This window comes from Pezoporus flaviventris, unplaced genomic scaffold, assembly GCF_033815535.1.
Source record: "Pezoporus flaviventris isolate CSIRO_AGI_PZ_B2104156 unplaced genomic scaffold, CSIRO_AGI_Pfla_v1 ptg000071l, whole genome shotgun sequence".
Taxonomy (NCBI): domain Eukaryota; kingdom Metazoa; phylum Chordata; class Aves; order Psittaciformes; family Psittacidae; genus Pezoporus; species Pezoporus flaviventris.
In genome coordinates this window covers 1,812,516-1,825,908 of record NW_026892619.1, presented here as the reverse complement: position 1 = coordinate 1,825,908, position 13,393 = coordinate 1,812,516, and the positions used below count along the sequence as shown (strand labels likewise).

Genomic DNA, 13,393 nt, shown 5'->3' with positions numbered 1-13,393 from the left:
GTGTGGCTGTGCTGGGAGGGATGATTTGTGTCCCACTCAGGATGCAGCCTGCCCTGAAGCAGGGAGCAGCTCACACACAGCTGCCTCTGCCAGCGCTCTGCTCCCGCTGTGCCTGCACCCAGACTCCGGCAGGGATCAAGCAGGGCATGGAGCAGGCATTAGAGAAAGGGGTAAGGGGCTCTCGCCCCCTTGCTCTGCAGACACGGAGCAACTCCGGGAAGCTGCATGGAGCTGGAAGCAGCAGCTTTACCTTCGAGATCAATGTTGTTATTGGGCAGAATGAGGCTCTTCAGCTGCCTTGACAAACCCCTCGCTCCCTTCCTTTTCCCACTCCACCCCCTCAAGCTGTCAGGGCAAACAGCACATTCCTGGCCCCAAAAGTTGTCCTCTGCTGAGCAAACTGCTCCTCGAGCTGACTGCACATCGGTCTGCACAGGGACCGAGCTGCCCCTCTGCCACCTCCACCCCAGCCCCATAGGCACCACCGGCGCTCGCTGCCGTGGGCACGGGCAGATGGGTACGGGGCTGCTCGCCCCAGTGCCACTGACCTTTTTCTTGCGGTCCCGAGAGCGGTTCCTGCGCTTGCGGAGGGAATCTTCCTTCTCCTTCTGCTCCTGCAGAGCCTGAGCCTCAATGTCTTTGATTTTCTTCAGCTGCTTCGCTGCTTGAGCCATGGCCGGTCAGGCTGCGGGTCCCTCCAGAGTCACACCTGCACCTCGGCACGCAGAGCCCTCCGATTCCTGGCCAAAAGCAGTCCCTTCCCTTAGCGCAAACGCTGCCGACCCAGATGAGTGCGAGCCCAGTGAATGAGAGGCAAAGAGGAAGCAGGCAGCAGAGCCCCAAAGGGCAGCCGATGTCTCCAGCTAGTTGCTAGATGGAGTCTGGGACACCTTTACAAAGCATTAGTAATCCTAAATCCAGCTGTTCCAGAGGTTCTGTGCTCCATTGCAGCAGCCCCTGACTGCACTGGCACATCCTGCAGCATCCCCCCCTGTGGGACAGGACACCGGGCTGGTGCTGTGCTCTTCTCTCCCTCCCTGTCTCTTCCTGCAGGACGAGAAGAGATGCAGGCAGGCAGCCACCGGGAGGAAAATAACTCTCAGCAATTAATGCATGTTGACAATAGAGGAGCAATGAGAAAGGAGGCTGGTGCCTTTCATCCTGACTTCTGGGTTCTCTGTAGCCGTGCATAAACAGTAACCTGCATGTTGTCCGTCAGTGGCTTCGCCACTGCAGTCAGTGCTGCTGAGGCAGGCACATATTCCAGTCTCTCCAATTCCCTTCCTCTCAGTCACTCTCTGTGCAGCAGCCGCATCAGTCGCTCACTCCCTGGGTTATGATTCCAGCTCCTTTCCAGGGGAGCAGTCGAGAATCACTGCATCGGCTCAGAGGCAGGCAGCATCTCTGCTCAGAACACAGCCGGTATTGCAAAGGATGTGCCAAGTACTGGAGCAAAGTGCAGCTTAACAGCATCCTTTCCTCCTCGCATCTCTCCACTGAGTGAGCAGCAAGGGGAGGGGAGGGATCTTGGCTGTGAATGGGAGACAGAAACCAAGGGCTCAGGCTGCTCTGACTACGCAGCACCAGCAAGGTAAACCAGAGCCACCAGCTCCTGCCCATCCAGGCAGCAGCAGAGCCCAAGTCCTTTCAGCCAAAGCTTCTTGGGAGTCACTACCCCTTTGCCACACACATCCGTGCGCTCCCCTTTGTGCCCTCCAAAAGCACAAACAGTCCCATGCTGGCAGCCAGGGTCAGGCCTGGAGGCGCAGCTTTGGTTCCTGTACATGGCATTAGTGTGGGAGGACCAGGGTAAAACCGGGGTGGGCTCTTTGCTGGTGACCACAATATGACAAGCTGACCTGCAGCAAAGACGCTTCACTCTTCAGGCACTTCTGAGCAGCACAGATTGATCAGCTCAGTTCTGGTCCCTCTGTGTGTGAACCCACGGGCACAGCACTGAATTACCTGTCCAGGTAGAAGCACCGCACTCCTCTGGCACAGACTCCCCAGTTCTGCTCAGAAAAGGTCCCTTTTGTGTCAAAAGATGATGAAGCAGGGATTAATGACCATTTCTACTCAGCAGTCTTACAGCCTGCTTACAGGTTATTTAGCCTGGCCAGAAGGTGAGATGCAGACTGGGCTGTACAGACACTTACAGGTCACTTCCCTGTCCAAATCAGCTTTCCTGCATTTCTTTCCCTTTAAAATGCCCCCAGTTCTGTTGCCTCAGCCACAGACCAAGGAGGGTGCTAAACCCAGGGAAAATGCTGGTGTATCACATAGCTTTTAAAGAATATGATGACTGAGAATATGTAGAGAAGGTCCTAATAAGATAGGAAGAATAGGAAATCATCACATTTTACCAGGCTTTTCAAGGACAGCTTTAGCTGTGTACTGCACCCACATGGATAAATAATACACTCAAGTCTAGATACAGCTGCACATCTTTATATAGCAACGTCCTATGAACGCCCCTGCAGAAAGAGGAGAGATCACAAAATGCAACTGAAGCTGCCAGTGAATGGCAGGAGGTGCCAGGACCTAATGACACCTCTCAAGTGAGCAGGACAAGGGACGCAGACTGACCTGTGCTCAGCAATAGGCACACAGGAGGCAAAGCAGTTGTTGGCTATGACAGTCCTCACTGCTGTGTGCTTGACATCGCCTCCTGACCCAGCTCTGCACTCGTCTGGAATTCTGAGTAATTCCCTGATTTTCCAAAACAGGGAGCTCAGGGGTGAAACCAACCCACATCCACCAGCATCAGCTCCCACCACATGGACTGGCTGGTGTCTGGGCACAACCTTCCAGCGCTGGGGGGTTCAGGAGCACTGAGCATGGTAGCATCCGTGCATCCGTGCATCCCTGCATCCCTGACTCGGGTCCTGCCGTTCAGGTTCCAAGGCTTAAGCTGGGTCAGACTGCAGCCTGCTCCACGGCAGGGCCTGCACTGCTGCAGCCAGGGCAGAGGCAGAGGCATGCTTTTGTAACCCTGATGTCAGCAAAGCATCTGCTACAGACACAGCCAAATGGCATCAGGCAATGGCAGCACACTCAGACTCTGTTTGCCTGTAGGGCACTGCCTCCGCCTACGAAGAGATCCCACCTCTTAACTGCTTGTAAGCCAGAACAGAGCGAGCACAAAACGAGCAGGGATCACCGTGGGAGAACCGGGATATGGGGAAGGTGATGCGGGAGGGACTGGAACCAGTCACACGTGTGCTGGTCCAGGGGAAGGAACAGGAAGCCTTGCACAGGAGGGAGGAGATGCAGCCACGGAGGAGCAACAAGAATGTTTTCAGGAGCTCCTCAATTCTGAACTCAGGATGTTGGCCTGACATATCACAGCCCACAGGCAGAGCCCCGCCAGGCAGTGAGCAGAGCCAAGCCAATCCACTGGGGATCCCCTTACATCCTACCTACTGGTCCCCCTACATCTTCCCTCCTGTTTTCCTGCAGGAGACCTTATGGATGCCCCCATTCTCCAGAGCTGGTGGACAAGTCTGCCACACAGATCCCAGGCAGACAGGGAAGGACACAGATGCTCTCTCCCCCTTTCCCTCCACTCAGGCTCAGAAACACTGCTCACCTTCTTTGGCCTCCCTTGTGTTCTGGTTTTCTTCTCTGCTTCAGGCAAAAGTCAGCCCAAGGCCCAAGCAGCACCATCTTCAGATTGGTCTTTACCAGTGAGGACCATCATCAGAGCTCGTGGAGCAGCACAGGGCTGGTAGAAAGGGACCCTAGCGATGTGCTGGACATGAAGAGAAGCTCATCTTCTTCATCATTCCTGCTAGTTCAGAAGGACTCAGGACAGGACAAGTGGGAAACGGACTCAGGAGTAATTTCACTGAACTCACCACATTTATTTCTGTCCAGCTGTGATTCCTCTCTTCTTTGGAGAAGTTGCTTGGGAAGTACCTGGCTCAGGAGATGTGTCCTGCCTTGCTGCTGCTTGTTCCTGTTGGATAAAGCGGGGAAACGGAGGATGACAGGACTGCAGTAAACAGACTCCCTCCTTCGGCTGAAGGGTACCATGTGGATGCAATAGCCACATGTTAGTAACAAAATCAAGAGCCTTAGTTAATGACTTGGCACAGAGCACCAGGTTTATCGCTTTTACCTTGAGAATACATTGGTTGTACTATGATAACTCTCTCGTACCTCAGTCTCAGACTGGGATTCTACCATATGCTCCATCCCTTCCAGTGTCAAGGCCAGACTGGACAGAGCCTTGAGTGACATGGTCTGGTGTAAGGCAGCCCTGTCCACGGGAGGGAGTTGGAACCTCATGAGCTGAAGGTCCCCTCCAACCCAACCCATTCTATATGACATGAATGAGAGACGTAGCAACGGAGACCTTGTTGCAGAGAGTTCACAGGGCAAAGGATGTGGCAAGGGAGAGCAAACAGATCCTGACAGGGAACCCTTAGGAAAACAGCCCCACAGAACCAACACAGTCATGAGGTGCTGTCCTTGGAACAGAGCCTCCCATCAGGAAGGAAGCACAGAAACAAGTTCCTGGCTCTGTCTGCAAGGTACTGCAGCTGCTGCCAGAGGTTAAACACGTCGCTGGAGTCCTGCCCTGCTCTGGGTGCACAGCAATGCTTGGGAAGTCGCTGCGATTCGGTGTTAGGGGCAGGAGGATTTCACATTCCAAGCTCAGTTTCAGGCAGCTATTTTTAGGTACCTTATCCAGCTGACAAGCTGCAAAGATAAAAGATGCTGCAGGCCCCACCTTGGCTGCTGTAAACTTCGTCTGCCTCTGTCTATCTGCATTCCTCTGCTACTGCAGAGGGAAGATCTCAGCAAGCAGCTCGCTCCCCGGGTTGGGAAATTAATGAAGATGGTTCTGTTCTTTTTAGCACTTTCTTACTCATCTCCCCGATGAGCTCCCAGAACTGTCAAACCCCCTGAAGATCACCCTCCTCTCAGTGAGCCTCCTTTACATCACACTCAGCTTCCAGACAGTGGTTTATGGCTGTGGGCTGCATTCAGACTCCTGCCTGGGTGTTAAGGGTTGGTAACAAACGTTTTGGTCCACATTAGCAACTGATTTAGAGCAAACCTGGCAGGGCTGAATGGAACAGCTCTCACTGTGTGGTACCTGCCCATGGCAGTGCAGAGCCTGCAGCAGCGGCTGCTCACTCCATGCTCTGGGGCGCTGATGGTTCTTGCACTTCAGGACAGTCTGATTTCAACCCCACTCTGGACTGGGAAATGTCTCTCAACCCCCCTTCCCCTCCCCTGTTTGGTCATTCTCCCACAGCAGGATTTGACAGCTCGCACAAGAAGATGCTAAAAAAGAGGTCACCTTGTTCACGGCTCCCAAACGTGGTTATCATCAAGTTAACCCACACAAACGGAGCTGCGTCTTGCTTTCAAACTAGCAGAGGCCATTAACAGTGCAGCCTATATTACTGAATATTGTATTGAATGAGCATTTCTTAAGCAGCAGTTCCTGTTTATGTACCATTAACTCCAGAATCACATTTCCCATGATCTTCTTTATAGATTTCCATAACCACTCACCTTTGCTCCTTGGCTTACAAAGCTAGAAAGTTGTTATAAATGGTTAGAAATCATGTTCCTATCTAAACAGCTTCTTTTTCTTCTTAAAAGAGTTCCAAATTCCTGCCTAAAGAACACACAAAACTGTTCTCAATTGGTATTTTACTTTTAAACCCCATACTGTATCCCAAAAACGAGAGCTGTTTCTGAGAACTGGTAATAAATCAAAGCTGACTCCAACAGCATCACTGCTAGATAACAATTCAACCCAAGCGCGTGTTATTGTTCCACTGAAATCTGCTAAATTCAGGGTACACAGAAAATAACAAACCAACCCCAAGAGGCCTCCAACCACAGGCATTTAAGCATGGGAAAAGCAGGACACGGTGGGGTGGCACCCACCTCCTCGGAACCGTGCTACTGGACAGTGCCAAAGCTTCAATGAACAGCTTTAAAAGGATCAAAGGTGGCTGTGAGCGACTGAACACAGCTTTCTGGGCCAGAATAGTTATTGCAGTCTTAACTCCAGCCCTGACTATGGGAAAGCAATACACACAGGATGCAGCTCTGATGACTCTTACCTGTAGCCCTGCTGATGCACCCACTACAATTCACAAGTGATTGAAGCAGTGACAGCCTTACTCACCGCTCACCCTGTTTCTCTCTCCTTCATGCTTGAATAACATGGAAGCTGTTGTGAGAGTAAATGAACCAAACAGCCAGGAGCACCCCTGTGCAATCAACTTCTACCTGTATCTTGACATGCTTGATCTGAAAATTCCGGTGCTTGAACGAAACAAGGAAAAATGTATGGGGTTGAAGGAAGATGCAGCATCATCCTCGCTGTACATCAACTTGCATTTCATCTTGGCGAGGACTGGAGAGCAAAAGCACTTCGAAACTTAACTCATTCTCAAGCTCCTTTTCACTTATTCCCTGTGGCAGACAAACACGCTTGAAGACATACTTGTGACAGACAACAGGCAGCCTGCCCTTGAACCTCCAAAGGAGGCTGAGCCAAGCTACAGCATCTATCACAGGGAATGCGGGCAGCGATTGCGGAACGCTGCTTCCATCTAGTGATGTGTGAGCCGTGAGCTTGCAGGAGGGCACAGCGGGACAAAACCACAGAGCTCCTGACGGATCCAATTCTGCCTTGAAGCTGCAGGGTAAGATCTCTAGTTCTCCTACCCGAAGTGGTAATGACACAGATGAGGGCAAGCGAAGGGGGGGGCTTCAAACACACAATGGCTTCTAAAGCCGTTGTACAAACAAGCTGGCAAAAAGCAGCTCTGGGCAGAGATGGATTTAAACAGGATGATTTCTGGAGATGCCTTCAAGTGTTTTTTCTTCACCTTTCTCTGATCAGAAGCTGCAGACAAAGATTAACACGGAGGGCAATCTCGCGAGCCACCTCGCTTCCAGATCAAAAGGGAATGATGGTATTCCCAGGCCCAAGGAGCAGAGTTCACTGCTCCGACGGCAATAAAAGACAAAAAACCCACATGCACAACTGACATCCAAAATGGCTCAACATAATTTATTTTTTATGTTAAAATGTACAGAGTTCTTTTGAAAGTACTTGCTAGAAAGGGGAAAAAAAAGTGATATTACATACAAGGAGAGGAAGGGAGACCATCCAGCCAGGAGCGTATGACATGGAGAATTACAAAGGCATCTAGGCACCCCTTCCCCTTAGCTTACAAGTCACCATGAACAAAGTACAAAGAGGTTACAAAACAGGAAAAGCAAATATAAACAGACAGGAATAGACTCAGCTTCATTTGTACATGCGGCTTTTAGAGGCATCTGGAGCTCCTATTCACACACTCTAGAGATCTCTTTAAAGAGAATTTTTTTATCTTTCTTAAAATAGTTTTTAATATTCTACAACAAAGATAAAAAACTTTAAAGATGGAATGAAATGAAAAAGCTCTTATTTCTTTTAAAAGGCATCGAAGTCACTAACAGTGAGATTTTTAATTTCTTTTAGAAGATTACCCAAGTTATCTTGCTAAAAATACATATTTTTATTTTTTTTTTCTTTTTCTTAAACAGAAGTGAAAAAATGGTAGGTACCAAGATTACTGCGTTGGATAATTTCTTTTTTTTTTTTTTTTATATATAGAAAAGAACTTTTTTTTTTTTTTTTTCTCTCTACAATAGTTCTACAGTCACAAAGGCTTGTGGAAAAGGGAGCTGCCCAATTGGTAAAAAAAACATACAAAAACCAAACCAAACTCAATCCACTGCCCTCATTCCAACAGCTTCTCCTCCTCCTGTCTCAGACCCCCCCCCCCCATCAGGAAGCAGTGACCCAGCTGAAGATCTAGGAAGGAGAGGGCAGCACAGTGCGCTTTCTACATGGGTTATTCGGGGCTGGAATAGTATATACAGAGAGAATGGGGTCCTACACAGCCTTGTACATGCTCAAAACTAAACAGAAGTAAAAAGTGGAAGTCCTTTGAATTCTGCCTTTTCTGGTTAAGCAGCTACTGGAGGAAAGTCCGGTTTAGTGCATCTGAAGAAAACCCCAACTTTCTTTTTAGACTCTTTTGGTTTAAAAACAAACGAAATTAGTCTTATTAATGTGTCTGTATTTCTACTTCATATACAATAAAAAAGAACTTTACATTAAGGGGTGTCCCTTTTTGTATTGGGTGACATGCCAGCAGTGTAGCCAAAGAGAACGTCAACTGGACTATGCGGTAATAAACAGCAAAATCCTGCTGCCTGCATCCTCCTCTAGTGTTTGGACTGTTTCACTGCGGTAAAACAGGCCGATTCCCTTCTTTTCTCACACTAGATCCAAAGTGTGGCTACTCCTATAAAACGGGTCTCCAACACAGCGGCAGAATCGGGGAAGAACATCCCTGACTCCCCCAGAGCGCGGCACATTCAGCAACTTCCTACCCCATGCCAGGAATGGAAAAGGGACAAGGACACCACAGGGCTCTTTGTCAAGTCACAACATACACGTTATCTTCCAAGATGACTCAAGTAAAGAGACTAAGAGGCAGACCACTGGAAACAGCTCCTTCTGGGCTCAGCCTGACTAAGCGGCTCAAACCAAGACCCTCAGCACTTCCTAGGACACACCAGAGGAGTTTGGGACCTCAGCCTTGTGGCTGACTTGCAGTTCACCACGAGAACCTGCAGCCGTTTGCTTGTCCTAAAAGCCACGTCCCACCCGATTCTCCCTCCTCGTGACTTGCACGAGGGATGCAACGTTCTCTCTCTCGATGCTTCCAGTAGTTCAGAGTGACAGAACATGTGTGCATGCACGCACGTGTGTGCAACATGCATGTCTGGGTGGCGAACGGGATCAGTTTCAAGTCACATTACACTTTTCAGCGTGAAACATACAATGTCAGTTAATTCATCTACAAAAAACACCAAATGTGAAGAGTTTATTGTTTACACCTAACTCCAAATTCCACTGCGGGTGAGGGAGGCAGGGAAAATTCCAGATGAAAGATTTCCCCTGACCTGCAGAAATCAAGAGCTTCTTTTATCCTCTGTGTCCCCTTCCAAGTCTCCCAATAAGTGCCTCCTGCTAGAAGTAGGAAATGCTAGGTGGGGTTTTAGAGGGAAGGGTTGTTATTCTTTGAGATGTCAAACATTACATGACTGCAGCACTAGAAACTGCAATACAGAGGGGCACAGGGGAGGGAAAAGGACGTACACTGAGATAAAACAAATTTAGGAAGATGATTTCACTGTTACACGTATTCTGTCCACATTGTCAGCAAAGTAAGGCTCTTTTTAAATTATGAAAGATTTTGTGCATGTTTTCCCCTCTAAAAAACATCTGTAAATGATTTTTTTTTTTTTTAGCTGTAAAATGCTTCAGGATTGTGAAGAAAACAAAAACGCAAAACAAAAAAAACAACAAAACAAAACAAAAACCTCCAAAAAATAAAGACCAGGCTTCCTAAAAAATAAAATAAACCAAAGAAAATCCCTCTAAATCTACAGCAATATTTTAACTGGAAAAAGGTCCATTTTCTCTGGTTCGTCAGTATAAAAGGTTCCTTTATTTATATATATTTCAGTTTTTAGGATGCAAGTTCATCTTGCTCATCTTCTCATGTATGGTCCATTGAGAGACTGCTTGGGCACCCCAGCAGCGTTCATGTAGCTGTGATGGGAGGGGCCAGTGTACATCATGTTTCCATGAGGATTGGGCTGCATAGGCTGCTGGGTGTAGGCCTGGCTCCCCATCATTCCCATCTGCATCTGCATAGGATACTGTGCTGTCTGGTTCATGTAGGCAGGGTTACTATGGTAACTGCTGTTCATCATGGGCTGTGTCATTCTGTAGCTGTTCATGGCATTCAGAGTGTTCATATTCATGGAGTTAACATTGTACGGGGTGGTTGGCATTAGGTTGACCCCCATGTTCATACCCCGCTGGACAGCCAAGGCCCGGGGCCCGGCCTGCATGGCAACCGCAGGGGGGCTGCGCCCGTAGAGCTGCTGCTGGTGCGCGGTCGCAGAGGGCAGCGGTGCTGACTTGGAGCGGATGGAGATGTGCCCCTTGACTGGCATCTGCCCCTGCAGCCTCTGGGTGTGCGGGATCCCAATGTTGGTGGCAGACATATTACACTGGAGCAGAGGTGACGTGAGGTTCATGGTGGTGGACGCCAGGTTCGGTGGAGGTGTCATGGTGGCTTGTGCTTGTGGTGTGCCTGCTAAGGGATGGGAGGGAGCTAGCTGAGCCAACCCTGTGTTGGACAGGGAAACGCTGGTTGCATAGGAAGTCACAGCAGGAGAATGGCTGTAAGGCATGGCATGAGGGTCCATAATGGTGTTTGTCAGCTGCTGCAACTTGGCTAAACTGAACGTGGCTGACGGTTGTGAATAGCTCCCAGCACCAAAATCCCCTGGGATCCTCTCATAGATACTTATGTTACCGGTGCTTCCTGATTCGGGTATTTCCATGATCATAGGTGCTGGGGTGAAGCTGTTGTTCATGCTACACTGCGACAGCGGAGGTTGCTGCTGGGGTGGAGGTGGTGGCTGTGGCTGCTGTGACTGAGGCTGTTGCTGTTGTGGCTGTGTTGTTGGTTGCTGGTTACTTGGAGGCCTTTCTACTACACAGCTCTGAGGTGACTTGATATTGCAGTTTGCTGCAGGCTGGACAGTGTTTTGCTGCATCATGCTGCAACTGCTGCCAATGTTTGCCATTTGCTGAGTGACAACACAACTGTTCTGAGTGAGGCTGCTAGAAGAGGACAGTCCTCCATAGGAACAGCTGCTCTGGGAAGAGTTATTTCCACAGATGCTGCCTCCCATAGTGGAGTCGTAGCTGCTGGGGTTCTCATAATTCTCTGTAGTGCTCTCAATGCTGCCAAGGTCACTGAAGCCACTATCCACCACCTGCTGAGAGTGGTCCGATACTGAAGGCACATCCATCATGGGGCTGGTCTCCATGTTCTGCATAGAGGGTGCGGACAGGGATCCTTGTTCAGGACTTATCTGGGTGTAACTGCTCTCCAGAGCAGGCACATTTGGGCTGTTGACAGAACGTACAGACTGGCTGGGGTGGGACTGAACAGAGGATATTGGACTGTTGTGTTCTGAGGCCTGGCAATCTTCAACCATGGATATCTGAGGATCCTCCTCAGTCTGGGTGTAACTCTGCAAAGTCTGACAAGCTGCGAGAGTTTCTTCACAGTCCTGGTAAGCTACATCATGCTCATTGCTTTCCTCCTGTGTCAAGGACTGGACTGCTTGAACAGTTTCAAGATCTAGCTCACTATGAGGAATCTCTTCCTCTTCCTTTAACTCAATTAACCCTTCTTTATTACTCTGCTCTTCTTCGTGGTCGTCTTCAGACCCAGGGACGTGCTCTGAGCCTACTGATGTCTCATTGGAAGCCTGCTCTTCCTCAGAATCTGCCTCCGTTTCATCTTTTTCTTTTGTATCTTCTCTACTGCTTGGTATGCTTGTTTCTAAAAAACACTCTTGCACCTGAGGCTCCTCCTTCACCCCTTCTCTAACAGGCTGCTCCTCCAACTCTTTTTTCTTTACAGACTCCAGATGACCGTCGTCTTCATCATCAGCATCGTGATCTTCATTTTGATTCGTTGCTGCTGCAACTTCCTCTTCTTCTTCATGATCATGCTCAGGTTCGTCTAGTTCTTGCTGTTCTTCTTCTGATTGCCTCTGCTCTTCTAAAACCCGTGGCTTCTCCTCTACCTCCTCTTCTATCTCAGGCTCTTTTACTTCTGGCACTGGACTGCTGTTGCTGTCCACAGGAGAAACTGCTCTTACTTCACTGCTGGCTGTATCTTCCTCTTCTCCCTCTCCTACCTCTTCTGCTTCCACATTCACATCTTCCTCTTTCCTTTCCTCAGTAAAAGGCAGCTCTTCTTTCTGCTCAACACCTTCCTCTTGATCTGAAAGTTTGGGCTTACGCCCTGGTTTTGAATTAGCTACCACTGCATCAACTCCTTCATCCTCAGCTGACGGTGGCTCCTTTTCCCGGTTCAGTTTAAACCCTGGTTTTCGACCAGGTCTTTTCTTCCAGTGCACTGGTTTTCGGCTTTTCCCTTTTGGCCATCCCTTCTTCTTTTTCATGGGTGTAGAAGTATCTGGCTCAAGTGAAGAATCCTTATCTTCACATTTTCTCAGCATAGATAATGGTTTCAAAGGTGGGTTACCTGAAAACACAAATTGAAAGACATTGTTCAAACGCATTTGTTTGACCCCAGCATTCCCATCATGTTTATCAACTTTTTGTATCAATACCAGCTTAGAGATTCATTGTGAAGGGTTAACAAGAAAGATCAAGGGCTGCTTGTCAGCAATCACATTACATTCTCAAAGACCACCAGTGTTTTCAAGCACATGCATGGTCAAAGCCCTGAGCCTTTAACACACAGTGCAGGCGAAACATCAGGCTGTATGATACAGTCCTGGAAAAACTCACCACCCTTGACAAATGTTACTTATACAATAGTTCACAAATGAAAGTGTTCCATGAAGGTGAATTAAAACCCTGTTTCTATTTAGATCTGTATGCTGTGCATCTGCTGAAGAAAGTTTTCACTTTTGGGGGGCTTTATGCTTTTAAATGCTTTTAAACAGAGACACAGATAACTGAATTGGGCCAGATTTATTTTACACAACGGCTGGTAAACTGCTGCAACAGTTAACCACTGACACTAGTTGATACTCACCCTTTACCGTCTGAATTTCTGTCTTCAGACACAGGATTTACTTAATCTGCTTTTGTATTAATTCTCCTTTTATCTGCTAGGCAGAAAATCTCTCTTATCAAATAAGTAAATCTCCTTACTCACCTTAGCAATTTGCAACTTGATCAAGTCACTCTTTTGCCTCCGCTTTCTTTGAATCTATTATAGAACATTTGTTCTAATCTCTTAATCAGCCCACGACTGTTCTTGTGAACTATTCCAGTCTATCAAGTGTGAATAACAGAGTAAAGATGGTTGTTTGCAGTTTCACCAAGGCTAAATAAAGAGATGACAGAATGTCTCTACTTCACTTGAGATTCCCTGGTTCATGTATTTAGGATCATCTGAATCTCTTTGGCCCCTAGGCTAGAAACCCATGCTAATTACTGGACATGACCTTCAAACACTCTATCACAGACTTCAGCAGCGAGCTGCCCTTCACTTCATTTACCAAACCCCCTCTCTTCCTGGCAGCTAGTATGTTATATTTTAATCTATCCATAGATGGATTCATTTTCCCCAGTATTCAGAGTACATTTATTCACATTTCTGCCCTTTCCACCACCTCAAAAAATGTTACTGATTCCAGGCTATGAATTTCCCAAGAAGAGCTGTCTTAAGTCCACAGTTATGCAATGAAAGTAAAACTGAGTAACGGACTCCTAGCAGTTCACAAACAC

The 13,393-nt window shown here is 48.2% G+C and overlaps 2 protein-coding genes across 8 annotated transcripts in view; both read right to left on the bottom strand.

The window, feature by feature from the left end:
* ANK1 (ankyrin 1) overlaps positions 1-1,441 on the bottom strand; it is a 52,774-nt gene extending 51,333 nt beyond the window's left edge. For 2 of the 4 annotated variants that reach the window (XM_061472441.1, XM_061472442.1), the window contains exon 1: positions 549-1,439. In XM_061472441.1, the coding sequence (XP_061328425.1) occupies positions 549-674 (126 nt within the window). In that variant the 5' untranslated portion in view covers positions 675-1,439. Of the gene's footprint in view, positions 1-548 lie in introns of all 4 variants that reach the window. The other 2 variants (XM_061472446.1, XM_061472443.1) reach the window with 2 other exon arrangements.
* Positions 1,442-7,027: 5,586 nt separating this feature from the next.
* KAT6A (lysine acetyltransferase 6A) overlaps positions 7,028-13,393 on the bottom strand; it is a 31,902-nt gene continuing 25,536 nt past the window's right edge. For all 4 annotated transcript variants that reach the window (XM_061472436.1, XM_061472440.1, XM_061472437.1 and 1 more), the window contains exon 18: positions 7,028-12,176. In XM_061472436.1, coding sequence (XP_061328420.1) covers positions 9,589-12,176 — 2,588 coding nt within the window. In that variant the 3' untranslated portion in view covers positions 7,028-9,588. The remainder of the gene's footprint in view (positions 12,177-13,393) is intronic.